We start from the raw sequence: 23,187 nt of genomic DNA, 5'->3' as shown, positions 1-23,187 counted from the left end.
TGACTGAGTCTGTGAGTAAACAGTTGTATGCCTCTAAAACGGATTGCCATGATGTGTAACGTTTCTGCCTCTAAAACTGCCATGATATATCAAATTGCCATGTTATGCCAATTTTATGCATCTAAAGCTGATTGCCATGGTGTGCCAATTTTATGCATCTGACTGTTGGCCATGGTGTGCCAATTGTATGCTTCTGAAGCTGATTGCCATGATGTGCCAAGTTTTTGCACCTAAAGCTGATTGCCATGATATGCCAAGTTTATGTATTTAGAGCTGCCATGATGTTCCAATTGTATGCCTCTAAAGCGGATTGCTATAGTTTGCCAATTGTATGCCTCTAAAGCTGATTGCCATGGTATGCCAATTGTATGCCTCTAAAGCTGATTGCTATAGTTTGCCAATTGTATGCCTCTAAAGCGGTTTGCCATGGTGTGCCAATTGTATGCCTCTGAAGCTGATTGCCATGGTGTTCACTTTTTAAAATACGCATTAAAAGCAAGTGGGTCTCGAAAAATTACTGTTTTGAAAAGTGGGTCTCGGCCCATAAAAGTTTGGGAAGCCCTGCAATACAGGCATTTAAATCCCTACACTTTAAATTTCTGACAATCCACGCTTCAAACACTGTGCGTCGTTTCTCTTACCAGAATGTTCAATCTCTTAGGATAATGACATATCCCAGACTTACCATTTCTTCCACATCTGCATCATTGTCTGGTGGTGTGCGTTGTCGAGATGAGCGAGAAGGTTGCTGACTGCGCTTGGAAGGACGCCCACGCTGACGATGGAGTTTGCTTGCTTTGCCTTTTGTTTTACGGGATCTCACTAAAAAAGGGACAAAAAGCAAAACAACCCCAAAAATCAGTATGAAGTCAATAAAATAGATTTACAGCAGGTTTTAAAAAATATGGAGTATGTGAGATATAAAACATAATTAATGCCTCGTGTACCAAATATAGATTTACAACAGATAAAAGTCCAATGGATTGGCTTAAGACACATTGTATTAAATTACTATTTTACTTCACTAGCATGTCAGCCTCAATTTATACAGCACTTTATTACACCAACAAACTAGGCATCCTGGGTCATGCTACACTCCCTTCCACTTACTACTTCATGGAACGCCTCAAGGGCACACACAAGTTATAAAGATGCAAAGTGTTAGGTCTGATCTCCAGAGACAACTGTGGAGGAAGAAAGGGACATTTGTTCCCACCTCCCCCCCTCCCCCACTTAAACACTGCGATACAGCTGCTGCCGGTGAGAGATGAGTGGAGAGCAAACAAAAAGAAGGCCACACAGCGGGATCTCACAGTTGCCAAGTTAATCAGTGGGAACTTAACCGACTTGGGGATGGGGGCAAACACGTGTCCGGTTACTACGACAGGGGCTAAACATTGAGCTTTAACGCCTGTTGCCTCTCTATAACTGCATTCCCTAGAGAGGCGGCTGTCGCTTGCACAGAAATTCTGATCCTGTTGGATCCCTAGACTTTCATCTTTATGTCCCACACTCGCACACAAACGTGCCTCTTGTAAATGAAACGACTGCCGACAGCATGCTGTGCGGGCAGCTCCTGTGTGCAAGAGCCAACAATGTCCCATTCTTTGAAGTTCCATAGTAAGGCAAAGGCTACAATTAACCCTTTCCAACACAGCCAACTTGAAACCTAACCTTCTCATAAGAAACCTTATCAGGATACATTGTGCCATTTGTGGTCAAGTCAGGGTCAAATATGCCTTCTAAAGCTCAAAGTGGAAAGTTCTTCCTGTCCTTTTTCTATCAGGATTGCACTGGGCCCCAGTATGGACCTTGTTATATGCGGTTTTCCATTTAGAAACAGACAGACTGCGATAGAGCGAGAGAGAGATAATTTGTATCCCTTCTAGCACATACCAGGGAATCTATTAATGCTTGATTCACCAAGGAGGCCACGGTTTAATAGTTTGCCTATAGGTGATGCAGAAAAACCTCTAATTACACTAAAACTGAGTAATTTAAAGTCCTCTCTCCCCATCTCTACTGCATAAAAAAATTGAAAACAAACATTCCTTTACCTCTAAAGCAAAATACTTCACTGCACTTTAATTGGTGAAACTTAAATGGGTGTATTGCATTATATGTCCTGACAGTCTCTAAGTATCGTTTTAACCTTCTGGCTTATTTAGAGAGGACCGTTCTAGTACTGGGAGAGGGTTCTTATTGCGTGCAGATTAGGGTTTTTATTTATTTATTTTTTTTAAGTAAAAATAACGACTCAGGAATGCAAGCTTGAGATTTTTTTCAGAAAAGGCATAGCATGGCCTCCACCACCTACATATTTTTTTTTTTTTTTTTTTTTTACTGTGCCCACTAAGCTATGGAAGTGTTAAAGACATCATAGATAGCAGTTACATGCATACAGAATACCAATAACCATATTAGAAAACAGCATTTATTGAGGTGGTGCAGATTTCCTAGAGGCCTGTGAGGTGATCTGGAAATGCTCTGTGGTTAAGGCAGCAGCTTAAAAATCTGCAATAGGAAAAATTGCTGTGCGTCGAGTAGACACTGCCAGCTAACAAGAAAAGCAGCCATATCTTATTGCACTTCTCAAATCAATACAGAAAGCTCATGTTTAACCCCTTAAGGACCGAGGACGGTTCAAGACCGTCGCTCCCGTTGTGGGGAGACTGCCTGCAGCCCAGACAGTCTCCCCATGGCGAATTAGGACCCCTGTGGCCATGCGATTGCCCAACAGGGCGACCACATGGTCACAATAGGTGTCCATGTATCCACCTGCAGGGGGACTGTGTGCTGACAGGCAATCTCCCTGCTAGTGTAAAATCAGAAAAAAAAAATAATTTAAAATAAAAAAAAATAATTATATAGGTATAATATATATATATATATATATATTATGTCTATATATCATATATAATGTCCTGCTAAGTGTATTTTTATAATATGTACATATATTACTATAAAAATGCACTTATTAAATTACACACGTATATATAATAACTATATATATTATAAAATACAAATAAGTAATTTAAATGAAATTAAACATGTAAAAAATTTTAAAAAAATTATATATCTATACGAAATTTTATTCTAACTGTATTTTGATATCAAAATACACTTAGAATGAAATTGTATATATCTATGTATATATAAATAAATAAATAAAAAGAATACGAACTATTCATATGTCCATATACAAAATTACATAAATAATTATATAAATATACACTTAGACTTCAAATATATAAATATGCATATATATTTAAATTCTACGTGCGTATTTATGTAATATTTTTACATAATTAAGTTATTTTATTGATTGCAATTCAAGGGACCTGCCTGCCAACCCAGGCCGAAAGTCCAGAGAATTTAATTTGCAATCACTGTATTTTACCCTGTAACGTTCTACGACACCCTAAAACCTGTACATGGGGGTTACTGTTTTACTCGGGAGACTTCGCTGAACACAAATATTAGTGATTCAAAACAGTAAAACATATCACAGCGATTATATTGTCAGTGAAAGTGACTTTTTTTGCATTTTTCACACACAAACAGCACTTTTACTGATGATATAATGGTTGTGATACATTTTCCAGTCTTAAAACACTAATATTTGCGTTCAGCAAAGTCTCCTGAGTATAACAGTAGCCCCCATGTACAGGTTTTATAGAGTTTATGAAAGTTACAGGGTCAAATATTTTTACATTGAAAATGGCCAGGTTGGTTACGTTGCCTTTGAGAGCGTATGGTAGCCCAGGAATGAGAATTACCCCCATGATGGCATACCATTTGCAAAAGAAGACAACCCAAGGTATTGCAAATGGGGTATGTCCAGTCTTTTTTAGTAGCCACTTAGTCACAAACACTGGCCAAAATTAGCGTTCAATTTAGTTTTTTTACTTTTTTCACACACAAACAAATATGAACGCTAACTTTGGCCAGTGTTTGCGACTAAGTGGCTACTAAAAAAGTCTGGACATACTCCTTATTGAATACCCTGGGTTGTCTTTTAAAAAAATATGTACATGTGGGGTGTTATTTAGCGATTTATGACAGATAATAGTGTTACAATGTCACTATTGATACATTTTAAAAATGTATGTTTTGAAACCGCAATATCCTACTTGTACTTATAGCCCTATAACATGCCAAAAAAAGCAATAAAGCATGTAAACACTGGGTATTTTTAAACTCAGGACAAAATTTTGAATCTATTTAGCAGTTTTTTTCATTCGCTTTTGTAGATGAGTAAAATGTTTTTCACATAAAAGTAAAAAAACCTGTATTTTTTTCAATTTTTCATCATATTTTTTACTTTTTTTAAAATTAAACTACATGAGATTATATAAACAATGGTATGTAAAGAAAGCCCCTTTTGTCCTGAAAAAAACAATATATAATTTGTATGGGAACAGTAAATGAGAGAGCGGAAAATTACAGCTAAACACAAACACCACAAAAGTGTAAAAAGATGCCTGGTCGCAAATGTACAACATCGCAAAAACAGTCCGGTCCTTAAGGGGTTAAATAAAATGCAATTTACCATATGACCTAAAGGTTAGTTATGAAAAACAAGATTCTGGCAGGTACTTAATGCAAATACAGAAAGGAACTAGCAAAACATTCTCTGCCTGGGTTAAACTGCCTCCTACAAATGTTTAAAAGTGACAGCCATCCGACAGAAGTGTCAAGCAGACAAACCACTGGGATGTGCACTGGCATAAGGAATGGGTGCAGTCTATTACACGTAAAAGAAACACTCCAGACATCTAAAATAACTTTACCTTGCAGAAGTGTGAAGAGTGTGCCCCATTAAAAAATAAAATGCAGATTTCAGTAGAAATTGGCAGTTTTCTAAATAAACCTCGTTCCACCCCTCTGGCTGTCAGTCAACTGGTCCATTTACTTTCTGGTAGTTTAGCACTCTGAGGATAGATCTACTAAATTGTGATTTTTATCATTGTATTTGAACAGTGCGGTACATATGTATTTATCTCAAGCGGTTTTGTGAACAAGGAGCCACTGTATAGCTAGGAGTATCAGCCAATCAGTGGCCTCCCTGTCCAAGGTTTACTGATTGAAGCCTTTAACAAAATCTGTAGAAAAACATCAGAGCTAAGCCCTTAACGGTGACAGGGACCCTCCTGGCATAATAACTGCATTCTAATAAAGTTATTGTACTGCCCGGAAACTCCCTTTAATTTACAAATGTGCACTGCCTTCTAAATTATATGAAGTAGTAAAGTTTAAAAAAAAAAAAAAAAAAAAAAAAAAAGCTATCCAAAATGCCAGCACAGAAGCTTGTCGCTGTACTAATACTATTTATAATAAAGGTAGAGAAGAGAAGTGGTCTGCTGTGCATAGTATGGACAAGCTTATTGACATTTGGTAAAACTGCTGACATTCTGCAATGAACAATTCAAAAGCACAAACAAGCTTCCAGGCCTCAAATTACAAATACATGGTCTGATCTTAAGAGGCTAACACAGGCCATTTTTAACACCTATGTTTATTTCACTGGACCGTTGCAATTTATTTTATGTGTACCAATGAACTACTGAAAGATAAGATGGAAAATTAAAATCAACATGTTGTGGAAGCAGAACTTGTTTTAATGGATTCACCAGTATACAATGAGCCCTGCTTTCATGGAGTAACCAATCACTACTAGCAGGCAAACAGCAGCCCGTTTTCCCACCACTTAAAAAATTATATGAAATAAAAAGTTTGACATTACAAGAAGAGATCTTAAATAAGTATCCACAGTTTTACTTACATCTCAATCCCATTGCTTCATTGTCATCGTCATCATCCTCCGAGTCCTCGTCTTCCTCCTCAGATTCTTCTTCCTCCTCCTCTTCGTCATCCTCATCATTTGTGGAATCTTCAGCATAATTCCTGGTTTGAAATGACAGAAGAACCATTATTTATAAAGACTGCATTCACAACCAAATTTCTAATACCTGGTATAAATTCTTATACACGCCAAGACTATGAAGAGCTGCCAATACTGGGTCCTTACCTGCCACGGGCACTGCGCCTGGAAGTGGCTGGCTGGCATGCTGGACACAGCCACTCTCCTTCTGGTATATTAAGCAATACTGGGCGCAGACAGAAGAGATGGAATGCCTTGTTACACCCATCACAGAGTATTAGCTTGTCATCTTCACCTGCAAACAAGATTGAAAGTTTAAGTCAGACTCAGCACAGCAATGTTACTATCCAGACACCATTTATTTTACAATTTCCAGTTAGGCCTCTCAGATCTACCAGATAACACAATACTGTATGAAAAGTGCTGCCCAGCAATATGCAGAATGCACGGTGGAAGACATGAAGACTAGAACCAAAAATACACAAATTGTTCAGTTGTTGCATTACTGCAGCACATGAATACTGTATACTACAGGGCAGTGAGTTACATAAACGGCACATAAGCATGAACTAGTTAAGGTTGTTCATAAAAATAAAGGTGATCTGCCAAACCTAGCGTACATACTCAAGCACATGTTATAAGTCTGGCTTACGATTTACCTTTTTTGCGACAGACTTTACAACGAGCATTTTCAGAAGACATGTCCCATTTAATGCAGGCATCTAGCATCCCAAGCAACACATGCATGCGGGAAAACGTTTGAGCCTCACGGATAGCAGACGCCCACTTTTCCACAGCTGAGGCAACCTGTAAAATATGAAAAAAAAAAAATTTTAAATTCCAAGCTATTCTATGTCGCTAACATAGTTTTGTTTAGGTGTTCAAACACTAAACCAACTATATGACCAATGTTAATCTGTTCCAGCATATCTTGGCATTAATGGAGAAAATAGGTTTATATAAAAAATGGAAAAAAAAAAGACAAAAATGCAGCCCTTCAACTGCTGAAAAACTACAGTTCCTAGGATTGGAATCCAGACCCTTTTTTGGAAGATTTCTGAACCACATGGGAATAGTAGCTGGACTGCTGATTAACATAAACCTACAGGTTGTTTAACCAACTTGCTTTGCCATCAGTAATTTGTAGTATACTGTATTATGTTAGAATGTTTCAGATACTATTTTGTACAATGTTCAGGAACTTGTGGCCAGGAAGGAATTCCATCTAAAGAAGGGTTAAATCAGAAGAGACCACAAAATACAGGCACAGGATTATCCTGTCACATTAGGTCTGTTACAGTCATGTGACAAATGAACATTGACACAATACTAAAACAACAGATGCAAAGCAAGCCAACCGTTGTCTTCTCCAATATGCGAGCATGTTGTAGGCAGACTGGCAAGCCTTATCCAATGGGGGGGGGGGGGGAGGGGGGGGGGGGGAGGGGAGGAGGGTTGGGAAACTAGATCATTCATAGGGTTAATAGACTGGTACACCTTTTGTGGAGAATGAAGCCTACAGCTTGCCAAGGTATATCCAGCCCTTGTAAAGAACTGCTACCACAGAAAAAAAAAAAAATAAAAAAAAAAAAAATACTTTTTGCAGGAGGGTATCCTTTCTCATGCAAGATGCTGCCATGGAGCTTGTTCATACTCTGGTAATCTCTCGCATGGACTACTGTAAAACTATCCTAGTTGGTCTCCCCAAAATCCAAACTGCCCCGCTACAACCGGTAATGAATGCTGCCGCCAGGCTGATCTTTCTCACCCGTCGTCCATCTGTCTATCCTTACACTGGCTTCCTGTATCATATAGGTGTCAATCCAAAATGCCAACTCTTACCTATAAAGCACTAACCCACTAGCCCCTCTTGCATTTCTTCCCTGATTCATAGATATGCCCCTTCTGTCTCTCCGCTCTGCCAGTGACCTCCTCTCTGCTGCTTGCACCCTTACTGCTAACTCTGGCTTGCAGGACTTCTCATGGGCGGCTCCCTTCTTTTGGAACAGCCTGCCTACCCCCATCAGATTTTTCCCTAGTCTCCAATTGTTTAAGAAGTCCCTCAAAACACATCTGTTCAGAAATACTTGTGTACTCCCAGAGTAACTTATCTATACTTCTCTAAATCTGTCTGTCTCTCATAAAAGAGCCATACTCCACTCTCCTCCAGTTCTGCTACTTTCCCACCTTGTTTGCTGCCCTGTGGTGTATTTGTACCCCACCTCCTCTAGACTGTAAGCTCTTTTGAGCAGGGCCCTCATCTACCTATTGTTCCTGTGTCATTGTGTAATGGTCTCATTTATTGTAAATTTCCCCCTTTCATAATATTGTAAAGCGCTGCGGAATTAGTTGGCACTATATAAATACCAATAATATTAATAAAGTACAACATATATAAAAGGCTATTCTCCCATCACAGGTAATCTTATTTGTGACTGGGCAGAGTTGGAGTGTAGGGATAAATTTAAACCGAGAGGGCAGAATGAGCAATATGTAATGAGATTTCTGTGGTGGAAATCAGACATTTATAAAATCAGATAATTGAAGAACATACAGTACATTCTGAAGTCTACCATTTAAAATAAAAAAAAAAATTAAAATCCACCATGACTGAAGCAGACGCTGCCACCATGTGGACACTGCACAAAATTATTCTATATTTATGCCCGCTGTAATAGTGGGTCTTCACATGGCCATAAAAGGGGAACTTTGATACAAACATAAACAAAGCTATTTCCACCTTCCTAAGGAACCTGATGTTCTTTGTGGAAAAATGTTTGGAACGTAAACAATGCAAACAAAACGACAGCACTCAAAGTCTGATCCTGATCCATGCAGGGCTATAAAGGGAGGCATGAAGTACTGTGTACCCTTCTTGTGACATAGAACAAAAAAATGCTAGAGACCATCCACATTTGTTTTAACTGGGCACTGAACAGTATATTCCAAATATGTATCTAGAGGCTAAGCCATGCTCACGGTCATGCTTCCAAACTAATGAATAACTAAGCCAGGGTGTTAATAACCCAACAGGAATATGCGCTTATCCTGCAGTCTTCACAGCTGACAAGGCAAAAGGACGATGAGTGGCATTACTGCTCTCTGAACAGTGGCTAAGCTTTCAAACAGTTTATTTAAGCATGTCTGAAAACCCACTATAGATTTGAAGGATATATCCTGCATACTAGAAAAAAAAAAAATGCATCCTTCATTCAGCATTATAAACCTTTAGCTCAAGTAAATATTTATCTTCCCAGTCCCCCAAAATACAACCATAAATATTGCTGGCACAGTTTTAGTGTGAACCCACAACAGGACTTAAGAGTCTCAAACTCCAGTAAAGAAATATGCTTTAGCAAATTGCATCCAATAAGGAACAGTAAAAACAGTATCAGTATATAGGTTATAGCACAATAAGATCGTATAGATGCAGAGATCCTACAACCACCTATACATTCACTGAAAGACAACATTAAGGGAAGGAAAATACGCCTACAGCACCTGAGAAGTCTGTCTCACGATTGCCATGTAGTTTGTGTTTTCTTCATTCCAGATCGGGGATATGTGAGCATTTAACAACAAGGAGGGGAAGTGAGTTGTCTTCACACAGCTAGAGAGACATTACATTTGTAAGATACACTATAGTCACCAAAACAGCTTGTTGAATTTTCATGCAAACACTGCCTTTTCCGAGAAAAAGGCAATGATTACATTGTCCCCTAGGGATACCTCCAGTGGCCACTGGTGAAGTGCTGCACAGTGGGCAGCACTGCTGTTCAGCGTTTTCACTCTCTGCCTGGAGTCTGAATTTTTCTCATGGAGGTGAAGATTGGCCAAGCTGGTGTTTGGCCCTCGTCTCCTTTCCAGTTTCAGCCAATTTAATGCTTTTACTATGGGAAAGCACTGAATTGGCTAAAATATATTTTTTTTAAATAAGTTGTAAGTTCTGATGCCAGCAAGGAGGAGGATTGGGGCAGGGCATGTGCAGCACTAGAAATAAGTTTTAATTCCTTTTAAGGTGGTTAAATGGGGCAAGCCATCTAAATGGTGTTTTTAACACTATAGGGTCAGGAATACACGTGTTCCAGACCCTACAGTGTTCCTTAAACCCCTTAATGACACAACTATTGGAATGAAAGGGAATCATGACGGAATATTTCCATCATGTGTCGTAACGGGGTTAAGCAACTTGGTCAGCATTTTTCTTGAAAACCTTAAGAGGGTAAGACGTGTCAGTAGTAAAAGCATTTATCGAAAAGGTTGTACAGAAACAAGTGTAAGCTATAATAGCAAGAGCAAACCATCACTGAGAAAGGCATAATGAAAGGAAAAGAAAAGGGACATTCACAAGCAATCTTAGCAAGCAAACAATAACCTTTGCTTCTTCAGCCATTCTCTTTTCCTCATCCTGTTCCTCAGTTTTTGCTGCAGATTCTTCAGACTGTGCCTTGCGTTTTTTCTGTTTTGGTGCCATGAACCCTTGGAGGAACTTCTTGATAACAGCTGCTTGAAGAGATATAATGCACTCCCCAAAATCCTTCAGACTCTCCAGGGAACGGACCTATTAAGAGAAGACACATGGTGAGCATTACTTCTATAAAAAGGGCTACCAGGTGTTAACATTTACCTGAAAGCACAGGCTATCATGGAACAAATAAAATTCAGGAGTAAGTGGTTTAAAGTGTTTTTTTTTTTTAACTTTGAAAGTGTAGGCAAGAAGTCCATTTAAAATATACTGAGACAAATGGCCTTTTTATTCTTTATTTTTGCAGTGCACGTAGTAACAATGGTGCTATTGTGGCAAAGAGAGCATAAGCAAGGAAATTATTTTAAAACAGATGGTTACATATACTTGGCATATGAGGACGCAGCACTTTTTTCATTAATAGACATAACGGACAATAACATAACATGTCAGTAATGTGGTCATGTTAGTGAAGTTGGTATACTGAGCATGAAGAGTGGGTTGCAGTTATAAGTAGGACAGGAGGTAGAGAGGCCTGTATGGCCCGAGTGGGTCAGGTGGCTTTATTTCGGTCATGTAGGTTTCCCTTGTACCCCTTGAGGATCTTCCAATCGGGAATGCTTCCACATATAGTGGGTGTTCGCATGGAATGGGATCTGTGGCACTTGCTGTTGTGGGCATAAGGCAGAACATATGAGAGTGTTAAGGGATGCATCGACACAAAGATAGTAAAAGCAGGTTACATGGCGTTTGCACAGATAGGAAATGCCCCTAACCAAGCGGGCGAGTTGGTTGCGTGCCGCCGATCAGATTTACCGTTATAGCTGTATGGGTGTGTAAGCTGGGTTTCCTCCAAAAGGACCTGTTAGTATGTAATTTTAAAGGTATGCTGTTTATGCTCAGAACCAGGTCCCAGGTTACTGCGCTGGCTGGTGCCGGTGGTGTGAGGCCCATGGTGATCAACATTTCCGATTTCTTCTTTGGATCGGAGTATATGAACTGTCCCATTCCAGGTCACTTGTAGGTAGCTTAAGGGTCCCCATCGGTAGGGTATTCCCACCGTATGTAGTTTAGTTCTAAAAGGCGCCATGGTCCTGTGCCATTGCAGGGTAGATTTGGAGAGTTCTTGATAAAACATGAGTTGTGAGTCCTCAAATTGTACAGGAGTTTTGGACCTCAGGGCAGACATGATGCGGGTTCGGTCTGCATAAGAGGTGCATTTCAAGGTAACATCTTGCGGCGTTGAGTTGGTATTTTTGGGGTTTTCAGCAACTCTGTAGGCCCCATCCAGGGTCATCTTCTTGGCCAGCCCTGGCGGTGATATAGTGGCCAATAGCCTCCGGGTATAATGAGGCAATTCATCCGCGGATTTTCACGTGGTTGTGGCACTTACGATCCTCCAGTGTGGTTAGTTGTATGAGCATGGAGTGCTGTTACTTTGAAGCTGGAGGACCAATTTGTTGAGCGTGGTAACCATTGATTTAACCTCTCGTTCTGTGCCTTCTGTGGCGACTGCCTGGATCCATAATTTTGTGCAGGTCTGTCAGCAACGCTTTGAGATAGTCCTTTGTTGCTGTGGCTGACCCACCTGTGTGCTCTTGGGGGGGGGGGGGGGGGGGGTTATAGGGCCGCCTCGGGTGTCTGAGTGGGCCCTGGTTCAGGAGCCTCCAGTGCTTGCTGTGATGTGGCAGCTTCAAGGTGGTCCCCTGCCGGGGTTGTTTTAGCTTGCGAGGGTTTTTGGAGCATGACTCCTATGTTCCTGTCTTTGGGCTTCTGGGACAGTCGACCCATGGCCCCTGTGTGCTCCAGAGATGGAGGGGTGAGTATCGGGTGTTCCAGAGTCCACTGTGTGCCAGGGAGCCGCCCAGGAACTACTCCAGGGAGAAGCGTGGCGGCTGGAGGTAGGTCGCAGCCTTGCTTTTTGGCGTGGGGCGACCGGAAACGCATAAATTCACCCTGGTCAGGATGATGAGGTAGTCAGCAGTGGTAAGTTCTTGCTTTTTTGCAATATTTGGCTTTAGTTTGTGTGTTGTTGGGAGCAGACAAATATTGTGTCCATCTTGTCCAGCTAGTAAGCTCCGCCCCCTAAATTAGTATTTTATCCACGTGTTTTGCCATGCCACTATTGGCTAGCTAGCATTAGATGCAAAACGTACACATTAGCCACCTGGAAGTCTTGTTCCGGGCTGGCTGGAGACACACCAATAATGTTTCAGGAAGTGGAGTTACACCTCCAGCAGTAGGTGGGTTAAATTCTGCATGTTCACAGTTTTATAGTGAAGTGCTGCACATACTACCTCCAGGCACCATGATTACTTCAAAATCAGTGGTCATGGTGTTTGGAGTAACACCTAGAATATATGGGAAACCCCAAAAAATAAAAAAATATAAAAAAGGGGGGGGAGGGGGTTTCTGCATGCCAGGTATCACATTGCCCTCCTTTTGCATCACTTTTGACACTAGTATTGTAAGCCAAAATAACATTTTGATGTTAAAGGACCACTCTAGACACCCAGACCACTTCAGCTTAATGAAGTGGTCTCCGTACCAGGTCCCTCTAGGATTAACCCTTTTTATTATAAACATAGCAGTTTCAGAGAAACTGCTATGTTTATAATAGGGTTAATCCAGCCTCCAAATCCTCTAGTGGCTGTCTCACTGACAGCCGCTAGAGGGGCTTGCGTGATTCTCACTGTGAAAATCACAGTGAGAGCACGCAAGCGTCCATAGGAAAGCATTGTAAATAGGAGAGCTCCCCGTCCGGCGCTGGAATAAAGATAAGTTTTAACCCTTTACTCTCCCCAGAGCCCGGCAGGAAGGGGGTCCCTGAGGGTGGGGGCACCCTCAGGGCACTATAGTGCCAGGAAAAAGTGTTTTCCTGGCACTATAGTGGTCCTTTAACCCCTTAAGGACACATGACGTGTGTGACATGTCATGATTCTATTTTATTCCAGAAGTTTGGTCCTTAAGGGGTTAACAAGCACAGCAATTCCTATAAATTCTCTGCGATTCACTTCTGATGTCAGTTTTCTGATTAACTATGCAGTTTCATATAACATCGGAATGCACAGATTGCAATCCCTATACAAAAGTTGCTCGTTAGAAAGTAAATATCCATAGTAACCAGTTTCTTCACACGTGGAACTTTGGAATCATTGCGAACAAATAAAATCCATCCATTTCTCACAACACTAGAGTGTCTGAAAAAATATGTGTCCAAATAAGGAAGTTGGAACTACCAGCACAAATATATTGAAAAGTTTGAGACGCCACGTGGAAGAGAAAGCACAACTTATTACCTTTTCTTCAAACTCTATTGTGTCATCCAGATAGCCTAGGCCTCCCTTCTGTAACCTTGTTGCCACCTCAATCACATCGTTTCGCAGAAACTTAAGAAGCTCATAATGGCCATCACAGGTTTTCAAACCAAGGTTCTGCTTGCGGGCAAGGTGTATGGAATGCATAATGTCCTGATATCTGAAAACAAGGTTCAAGCTTAAATTAAGTACTACAGATGGAATGTGGGAGCATGCAGGACTATGTGATGAGGTAATAAAACAACTTGCAGGTTCCAAGAGTAACAATTTGTGACAAAGGTTTCTAACCTCTTTTGCAGACGATCCTTCAGTTGGCTTTCTCGAACTCCCTGGGGGTGTAGGCTTTCCAGCAGTTCATCCATTTCCTTCTGGGTATCACAAACGAACCTGAACAAACAAGTAGAAACAGTTCATGACACAGAGCCATTATGGTGATTTGAGCCATCACACTATATCCAAGAGGATTTACAAAGATGTCAAAAAGTGAGTTTTCAAAAATCAGATTAGCAGTGCATCTCCTTTTCTACAGAAATTAACACCCCCTTCCCCCCCAATACAGGTAAAGCAAGCAGTTTGAGTATGACACGATTCACATTTATAGGGCAAAGAGTTATCTACATGTTGCCCCCCGGCATCTGTAACTGACTAAAGAGAAATACATGTATTTATTTTTTTACAGAAAAAGAGAAAGTTGCATCTGTTTGCGTTTTGTGGCCATCTAGGTGTACTGTAGGAGTACTGCATTTAGGAGACATCCAAGAACATCTCAACTTCTAATGTTATTAAATGGTGTGCTCTTGCATCCTTACAATAACATAAGTTAATAACTTTACATGTCAGAAATACTTAATGTGTCACTGCTTGCCACCACTTGTTGCCCATTGCCAGAATGCGGAAGACATATCCATTATGCACAGAAATTATACTGCTGGAAGTGGAGTTACACGTCCAGCAGCCAAGGGATATATCTCAATACATGCAGATCAGAATTTTGCTACATAATGCAGTTTTTTATAGGGAAATGCTGCACATATAAAGGCCAGGCACTATGACCACTTCAAGTCACTGAAGAGATCATGGTGCTTTGAGTGACTATTTAAAAGGACATTTAATGCAAATTGCAACATTCAAGTCAGATTGTGTACGCACCATAGGTTCTGCCCCTGTTTGGGAACAGTGGTCTCCACCTGTATCTCTTTCTGGACAGAATCCTCAGGGCCACCAACACTGCTTTCTGCATCCTCACTCTCTGCATTACCTGCACAAAACCAAAGAGTGAAAAAATTAGAACTCAACCTTTGTTTGTACTAGTTTATATGTGTATAAGCTTATGGAACAGTTAAGTCAAAAATTTTAACAAACGTCATTTAATAGCCATTTATTTCTTAATTGGTACATTTACAGGTTAAGAGCTGCTCTAGATTGAAGGAACATGCATAATTTCAAGACAACTGTTTCATTCAAAGTACAGCTTTAATTTCGATGCACGCCACATATTTACCTGCTTCCTGCATTGTCTGTACCTACCGTGTCCTAGCCCTAGTTATTGTGAGAAACCAAATTGTGCAATTTAAAAAAGTCTTGCAACGTTCCTGACATTGCAAGAACCTAGGACAAGTGCCAGCCAAGAATACTTATTCTTAGTTGCCATTTCCCCTAGAGAAAGAGCATTGCAGAGATGCCACTCGGGAAGGGTTAGAGTGAGCTGTTCGGAGACCAACTCCGGAATTTATGGTCTACTCTAGAGGCCAGTGTGAATCCTTCTAGCACAGTGGTTCCCAATCCAGTTCTCAAATACCCCCATACCAGTCCAGGATTTAGGAATTACCCTGTTGAGTCTAAAGTCGTTTTCCACCCCCTTTATAAAAACACATTAGACACAACTGGGAAATCACTAAATCCTGGACTGTTAGAGAGTATGAGGACTTGGTTGGGAACCACTGCACTAGCACATGCTTTGCTCTAGCAAAAGTTGAACTCTTCACCTGCTTGTACGATGCCACAGCATGACTTCAATGGGAAGCTCCAAAGAATATGTACATACACACAATCAATGCGTGCTCTCTTTTGCATGCAGAGAGACAGTTTGCCATTTTTTCATGACTTTTGCATGCGTGTCATAAGCATACTTTGCTTTTTTTATTCTTTTATTCTTTATTTTTCTCACACCACAAAAGTGTAACAGTACACCAAAAATGAGCATAATTTCTTAGGCATGGCTAGTGCAGATGAAACACATAAAATGAATTTGTCAGAGATATATAGATATATTTTAGATATATTCTATCTAAAAAAAATACCACTGCTCCAAAAACCAACAACCTAGTGTCATTTGCATGACAATTTTCTAAAGTTAACTTACCTTCAGCATCCTGGTTGTCGTCCTCATCCTCCTCCTCATCCTCCAGTTCAGGAAGACTGAAACTGTAATTGATGCTGTCATGAACCCATCCCTTCTCAATATAAACCCCAGGAACACCATCAGAAAAAAGCCAATACCTGTAAAGAAAGCAAATTAAACATTAGGACATAAAAGCGTGTCGAGACCAAAATCCAGATGTTTTTAAAACCAAGCTCCTATACAAGGATGATGCAATCTGTGCTCCTTTCCCATTAAGTTGTGTGGGCTGAAATCCCTGGGAATAGTCTTAGCTTAAACTGGTCAACCATTAAAAGGCAGTTTTAAAACTTAAGGGAACACTAATCACCATAACCATTACAGCAGTTACTGTGCTTGGAGTCTGCCTTTAAAGTAAGATGGCACCCAGAAACTCAAGCCCTCATGACTGCTTCATTGAAAAGAAGTTGAGAGTAGAGTTCCTTTAAAGAATGTATAACAGCACACAGCAGGGCATTCTGTTTTTACATCTTAAAAGTGAACTACACTCCAGAAATTGACACTTGAAATAAGCCTTTTTATTTTTAAATTTACATCTCTTACTTACCTATTGTGGCTCCGGTCAGTACCAATCGGAGACCTTCTTAACACAAGTTTGGCCTTAGCAATTCCCTCGTGAAATGCCTTCTCCTGTGATGCTCTCTGCTTTCGTAGCCTCTCCTCCTCAGCCTCTCTTTCCATTCGCTCTGCATAGGAGAGATTAGAAACGTTAACATCTTTATGTATGTAGAATGTTAGTGCACCGGCATCAGAGTAAATATCATCTGCTTAATAATATTCAGAAGGGGACGCGGAAGCCTATTTTGAAATATCTGAAAAGGTTCGCTTGTGAAGAATCTTCGACTGTTCTTCTAATTCCAGTTGTAGGCAGACCTCCCCCACACAAATTTAAGAGACCAATCAGGAACCTCTAAGTTCTAGCCTAGAGTCCAAACACTACTTGCTCAAAAATAAAGCGTTCTAGCTGTCCGATTGCCTACATTGGTGGCTGCTGTATATCTTTATTAGAAGCATAGCTTCGATTACTCCCTTTTTTGTTACTTCTGATTGAACTTTATTACAAAAATAATTAAAGTTAAAAAGGAACAGAAACGAAATTGGGTGAAAAGAAATGTAAGAAAGTCCAAGCACCTCTGCAGCTGTTCTCAGTATGCACTTGAAAAAGCCCTAAAAGCCTTAGGCGATACCCGTAGCATACCCGAAAAACGCCAGGTCCAGACTGAGGAGGCAAAGGAATACAGAGTTGGGACAGCTGCAGATGTGCTCTTAATTTTAATTATCTTTGGAACAAAGTTCAATTAGAAATATTCAGGTGACTGGCTGTGGTTTCATCTGCAGTCAAAGAAGCTTGCTCCTAGGAATTAGTCCTCCCTATGCCCGACAGTGGAGTGACACTTATCTACTCCTTTCTTGTAATTTTTATTCATATAGAAAACATCTAAATTTGTTTATTTTACTGATCTGCACTATTTTTTCCCCTCTTTATATCAGTTTTGTTTTAGGTTGAAACAACTCATTTGCTGCTTAACCCCTTAAGGACACATGACGTGTGACATGTCATGATTCCTTTTTATTCCAGAAGCTTGGTCCTTAAGGGGTTAAAGGAAGTGGTCTGGGTGCCAGGTCCCAGGTCCCTCTGGTGTTTACCATGCAGTTGTAAACATAGCAGTTTCCGAGAAGAGCCGCTAGAGGCTGTTCTCACTGTGAAAATCACAGTGAGAAGACGCTGGACGTCCATAGGAAAGCATTGAGAAATGCTTTCCTATGGGCGGTTTGAATGCGCGCGGCTCTTGCCGCGCATGCGGCACTGACGGAGGGAGGAGAGTTCCCCACGCTGGAGAAAGGTAAGTGGCTGAAGGGGTTTTAACCCCTTCAGCCCAGTGGGAGTGGGGACCTATCAACACTATAGAGCCAGGAAAAAGTTTGTTTTCCTGGCACTATAGTGGTCCTTTAAGAATTGCTAAGCCTGTTTAGCAAATAACATGTTTCTTTATTTGCACTTAAGTGGCTTACACTTCATATTTATTTTTTAACACATTTACGGTTGGAAAATTTACTATGCACCCGTATGTATTTGTTATACTTTTGAAGTCACAAAGTTCCACTGGGTTGCTGCACATTGATAAAAAGTTTTTTCACAAGTATATATTGGGACTGTAACTTTTTTTTTTTTTTTTTTAACTTATGCAATATAAGGAAAGCAATAAAAATGCAATATGCAGTCAGCTTTGCTGTAAAATTTAATTCCATGCAAGACTAAAGACACTGGTAAACCACTGTAAAGTAAATATACAGCCCTCACCTTTTGCCAGCTTTTCTGATTCCTCCTTCTCTTTCTTTGCCTGCATGGCCTGTAGTCTCCTGCTCTTCACAGCACTGATCATATCCTCTGCTTCCTGATCCACTGGGTCTGCCTTTACAACCTTTTCTGGCTTTTTTGCAATCTTGGGGGGCACACTTTCTTCCTTACCCTTAGCCCCAAGTTCCTTTCGTTTTAGTTTTTCTGCTCGCTTTTTATCATTTTCCTCTTTCAAAATAGCAAGCCTTTCTTTCCACAGCTCAGCAGAGCACTGCTGTTTTGCATCTACATGGTCCTGCACAGAGTAAGTCATTAGTATACGGTGACAGAGAGCAGCAAGAATATGAAGCTTTTCTTCTGTGGTAAGGTCGAAAAACTCAAATGTCTCCAACTTTTCCAGAAACTCGTCTTCCACTTCATCATCCTGAAAGACTGGAGAGCCCTCGCTGTCCTCTTCCTCCTTGTTTGACCCTTCACTTTCTCCAGCAGGGGAATCTGACTTACGAAGGCAGAGGCGTACAAGTTCTGAAGCAGAATGCAGGGTAAGCGGAATTTCTGATAACCTCATGTTCAATTCCCCATAGTCTTCAGCGATCTCATCCTGCAAAAGAGTCTGAAGAAGCACTACGAGCACTCTGTTAAGGTACATAAAGCCTCCCTTTTCTGCTGCAAGAGCCTCCATTAAAGAAACGGAGGTCACTGGATATTGTCCATCTGGCAGTAGAAGATCTGAGTAACAGCTTAAAAACTCTACCACCATTGCTACATCCCCAAAGAGTGTGTTGGGAAGACCTTCAGGGGTATCTACCAATTTGAAGGTTGGCAAGTTCTTTCCAGTCAGTTCCTGATCTTCATACCTCTTCAGTTTCTCCAGACGCTCCTCTCTCTCTTTCGCTTTGCGCTCCTTAGCTTTCTCATTGATCCGTGCTCTCAATGCTGCCCTTTTCTGCCTCATGTGCTCTTCTTTCTCCTCTTCAGTCATCATTGACCAGCGTTTCCGCTCTTCCAGAAGTTCATACCTTTTCTGCACCAACTCCCGCAGTTCTTCAGGTAGTCTGTTCCGGTCCTCTGCAGAAAGCATTCTCGCTGCTTTAGAGATGAAAGCAGACAGTGCACTCTTGCGATCTTCACGATCTTTATTGTCGCGGTAATAAGAGATTAAATGGAGAGCAACTGGAGGTAGCTGCTTATGGGGTTTATTGTTTGATTTCGGAGTGCCAGAGCTACCTTTTGATGGCCGTGACACTTTAGAGGAGCCTTTGGTCATCTCCAGTAAAGTCATCTGCTTCATTTTTGGGTTCTTCAAGTTCTTTTTAGGAGAGCGAGCCTTACCAGATATTTTCTGACCATTCAGAAGCTGTGACTTCCCTCCTTTGGATTTTTTCTTATCTTGTTTCTTTCCAGTGAGACTCCCACCTTTCTTGTTGCCATTGAAATTGGATTTTGAACTCATCATCTTCATCAGTTGTTCTATTTCCTCCTGTGAGGCATGATCACCCAGATTCTTCAATTTCAGCGGAGACCCATGTAGTACTGTCTTCTTTAGGTTAACCTGGCACCACATTGTGGGGCTGAGTGGAGACTTTTTACCTCCATCTGTTCTGGCCTTCTTGGCCTGTTTTCGATCTGGAGAACATAAGCTTTTTCTCTTTGTTCCAGGAGAGGGATTCAAAGTCATATACTAGAGGGAAAAAAAATGTAAAAAATAAAAATTAGGTAAAAAAAAAAAAATCTGAAGCTTAGAGCGTTGTCCATTTATACAGACTGGTTAATTGTATCTTCCTTATTCCAGATTTAAAATTTAAAAAAATCCCACCCATCTCACAATTTTTTTTTGTAAGCATGCTCTATAGAAAGCACTCTGCTCTTTTGAAAACATTTACATTAAACAGACGAAATATCAGTATCAGATAATACTCCAAAACAGACATTTTAAAACTGAAGCAGTGCCAACAGAATGTGCCATCTTTCCATACTTCAGGCATACTTACAACCTCTTTATATGGTTTGAAAGGTGGAAATACCTGGTTTGTTTTTTAGAAGCATGCTCAGTAACCAAGATGATATTTTCCTTTACCACTGAGGAATATTGATAAAGATCACCTATGTGCAAATAACTAAACAAAAACAAAAAACCCACAGCAAAACCACAAATTGAGAACCAAAATACTTAAACATAACATTTAAAAAAGTCACAACTTACTTTCTGTGGATCTAGTAAAAAGTCGCTAAATTTGCTTGGCAGTGCATACTTTTTCACAAGTTCATCCTCCACCACCCATGGTGCGTTTTCTCCCGTGCCAATTCGCAGCGAATTATGACGTATAAAATAACGAAGGATCTCCTTATTGGGTGGACGCTCTGATCTATACAAGCTGTCTACAGGAACATGGCTGATTACCTAAATGCCAAAAATGAAAATAGTAAAATTAGTTTTTTCTATTAAAGCACTCAAGTCAAAATTCCCAGATAGATTAAATGTACCCTCTCTCCAATTAACACCTGAATGTCCAGTTGAAGCCAGAGATGTCTGGTTAAAGGAGGACCCCCAAAACTGCAACCATACATGCTGTTGATAACATGATATGCAGCTGTGCTCAAAAGTTTGCATACCCTGGCAGAAATTGTGAAACGTTGGCACTGATTTTGAAAATATGACTGATCATGTAAACAAAAAATAAAAGTCTTATTGATCAGTGTCTTAGTGATTATATGAAGGATAGTGATCATATCACTTTTTTGGCTTCTTTTTAAATCATAACAGAAATCCACCAAATGGCCCTGATCAAAAGTTTACATACCCGTGAATGTTTGGACTTGTTACAGACACACAAGGTGACCCACTCTGATTAAAATGTACCGTATTTTTCGCTCCATAAGACGCACCTCACCATAAGACGCACCTAGTTTTTAGAGGAAGAAACCCAGAAAACAATATATTCTGAACAAACTGTCCCATAGTGTTTCTTACTAAGGGACAGTTTGTTCAGAATATTCCCCCCCCCCTCCCCTCCCCATAGTCGTCATCCCCCCTCCCCTCCCCATAGTCGTCATCCCCCCTCCCCTCCCCATAGTCGTCATCCCCCCTCCCCTCCCCATAGTCGTCATCCCCCCTCCCCTCCCCATAGTCGTCATCCCCCCTCCCCTCCCCATAGTCTTCATCCCCCCTCCCCTCCCCATAGTCTTCATCCCCCCTCCCCTCCCCATAGTCTTCATCCCCCCTCCCCTCCCCATAGTCTTCATCCCCCCTCCCCTCCCCATAGTCTTCATCCCCCCTCCCCTCCCCATAGTCTTCATCCCCCCTCCCCTCCCCATAGTCTTCATCCCCCCTCCCCTCCCCATAGTCTTCATCCCCCCTCCCCTCCCCATAGTCTTCATCCCCCCTCCCCTCCCCATAGTCTTCATCCCCCCTCCCCTCCCCATAGTCTTCATCCCCCCTCCCATACTGTCCCCCTCCCCATAGTCTTCATCCCCCCTCCCCTCCCCATAGTCTTCATCCCCCCTCCCATACTGTCCCCCTCCCCTTGTCCCATAATTACTTACCTGTCTTGTAGCGTTTCTCGGCAGCACAGGGCGCACCGCGGTACTGGAACTTGAATTTCATGTTCCGGTTTCCGGCGGGACTGAAAGGAAGTGCGCACACTGAGCTGAGTGCGCACTTCCTTTCAGTCCCCCCGGAAACCGGAACATGAAATTCAAGTTCCAGTACCGCGGTGCGCCCTGTGCTGCCGAGAAACGCTACAAGACAGGTAAGTAAAGCTTCATATTCGCTACATAAGACGCACAGACATTTCCCCTCACTTTTGAGGGGGGGAAAAGTGCGTCTTATGGAGCGAAAAATACGGTAAATTAAAAACGGTAAATGTCCCACACTGTGGCTTTTTAAATTGCAATTAGTGTCTGTGTATAATTAGTCAATGAGTTTGTTAGCTCTCACATGGATGCACTGAGCAGGCTAGATACAGAGTCATGGGGAGCAGAAAAGAACCTGCGTAATAAAGTAATGGAACTTTATAAAGATGAAAAAAGATATCCAAAGCCTTGAAAATGCCAGTCAGTATTGTTTAATCACTTAAGTGGATGGAATATTCGGGGATCTCTTGATACCAAGCCATGGTCAGGTAGACCAAGAAAGATTCTAGCCACAACTGCCAGAAGAATTCTTTGGGATACAAAGAAAAACACACAGGTAACCTTAGGGGAAAGACAGGCTGCTCTGGAAAATGCACAATACAACAATTGAACAAAAATTAGCTGCATGGTCGAGTTGCCATAAAGAAGCCTTTACTGCACCAATGCCACAAAAAAAGCCTGGTTACAATATGCCCGACAACACCTTGACACGCCTCACTGCTACAGGCACACAGTAATAGAGTTTTATTGTCACAACCATTAGCACTGTGGTTGGAGAGGGGTCAACAAGGCCTATAGTGAACAAGCAATAACACTGAAGCATGGTGAGGTCTCACTGTTTTTAGGGTGAGTGAACGCTAAAGTCACGGGGGAATTTTGTGAAAATTGATGGCAAGATGAATGTTGCAAGTTATCAAAAAATACTCCCCCAAAAAATACACTGCGCATGGGACACTCGTGGACATTCCCGCATGACAATGACCCTAAGCACAAGTTGACCCTCCAGTGGTTACAGCATAAAACGGTGAAGGTTCTGGAGTGGTCATCACAGTCTCTTGACCTAAACATCATCAAGCCACTCTGGGGAGATCTCAAACATGTGGTTCATGCAAGATGACCAAAGACTTTGCATGACATGAATGCATTTTTGGCAGAATTAGGGGCCTCATTGACAACCATTACAAAAGACTG

General features: G+C 41.2%; 1 protein-coding gene across 1 annotated transcript in view; it reads right to left on the bottom strand.

Moving 5' to 3' along the window:
• Nucleotides 1-23,187, bottom strand: part of BAZ1B (bromodomain adjacent to zinc finger domain 1B) — a 38,055-nt gene that overhangs the window by 5,222 nt on the left and 9,646 nt on the right. The window contains exons 6-17 of the mRNA XM_063449561.1: nt 20,567-20,764; nt 18,367-20,044; nt 16,612-16,750; nt 16,029-16,165; nt 14,816-14,924; nt 13,955-14,053; nt 13,649-13,826; nt 10,260-10,445; nt 6,544-6,691; nt 6,032-6,179; nt 5,786-5,907; nt 686-822 (exon numbers count right to left, since the gene is read on the bottom strand). Coding sequence (XP_063305631.1) covers nt 686-822; nt 5,786-5,907; nt 6,032-6,179; nt 6,544-6,691; nt 10,260-10,445; nt 13,649-13,826; nt 13,955-14,053; nt 14,816-14,924; nt 16,029-16,165; nt 16,612-16,750; nt 18,367-20,044; nt 20,567-20,764 — 3,279 coding nt within the window. The remainder of the gene's footprint in view (nt 1-685; nt 823-5,785; nt 5,908-6,031; nt 6,180-6,543; nt 6,692-10,259; nt 10,446-13,648; nt 13,827-13,954; nt 14,054-14,815; nt 14,925-16,028; nt 16,166-16,611; nt 16,751-18,366; nt 20,045-20,566; nt 20,765-23,187) is intronic.

This window comes from Pelobates fuscus, chromosome 1 (genome assembly GCF_036172605.1).
Source record: "Pelobates fuscus isolate aPelFus1 chromosome 1, aPelFus1.pri, whole genome shotgun sequence".
NCBI classification, from domain to species: domain Eukaryota; kingdom Metazoa; phylum Chordata; class Amphibia; order Anura; family Pelobatidae; genus Pelobates; species Pelobates fuscus.
Note: the sequence above shows the minus strand (reverse complement) of the source record. Positions and strands in the feature narration are given on the sequence as shown.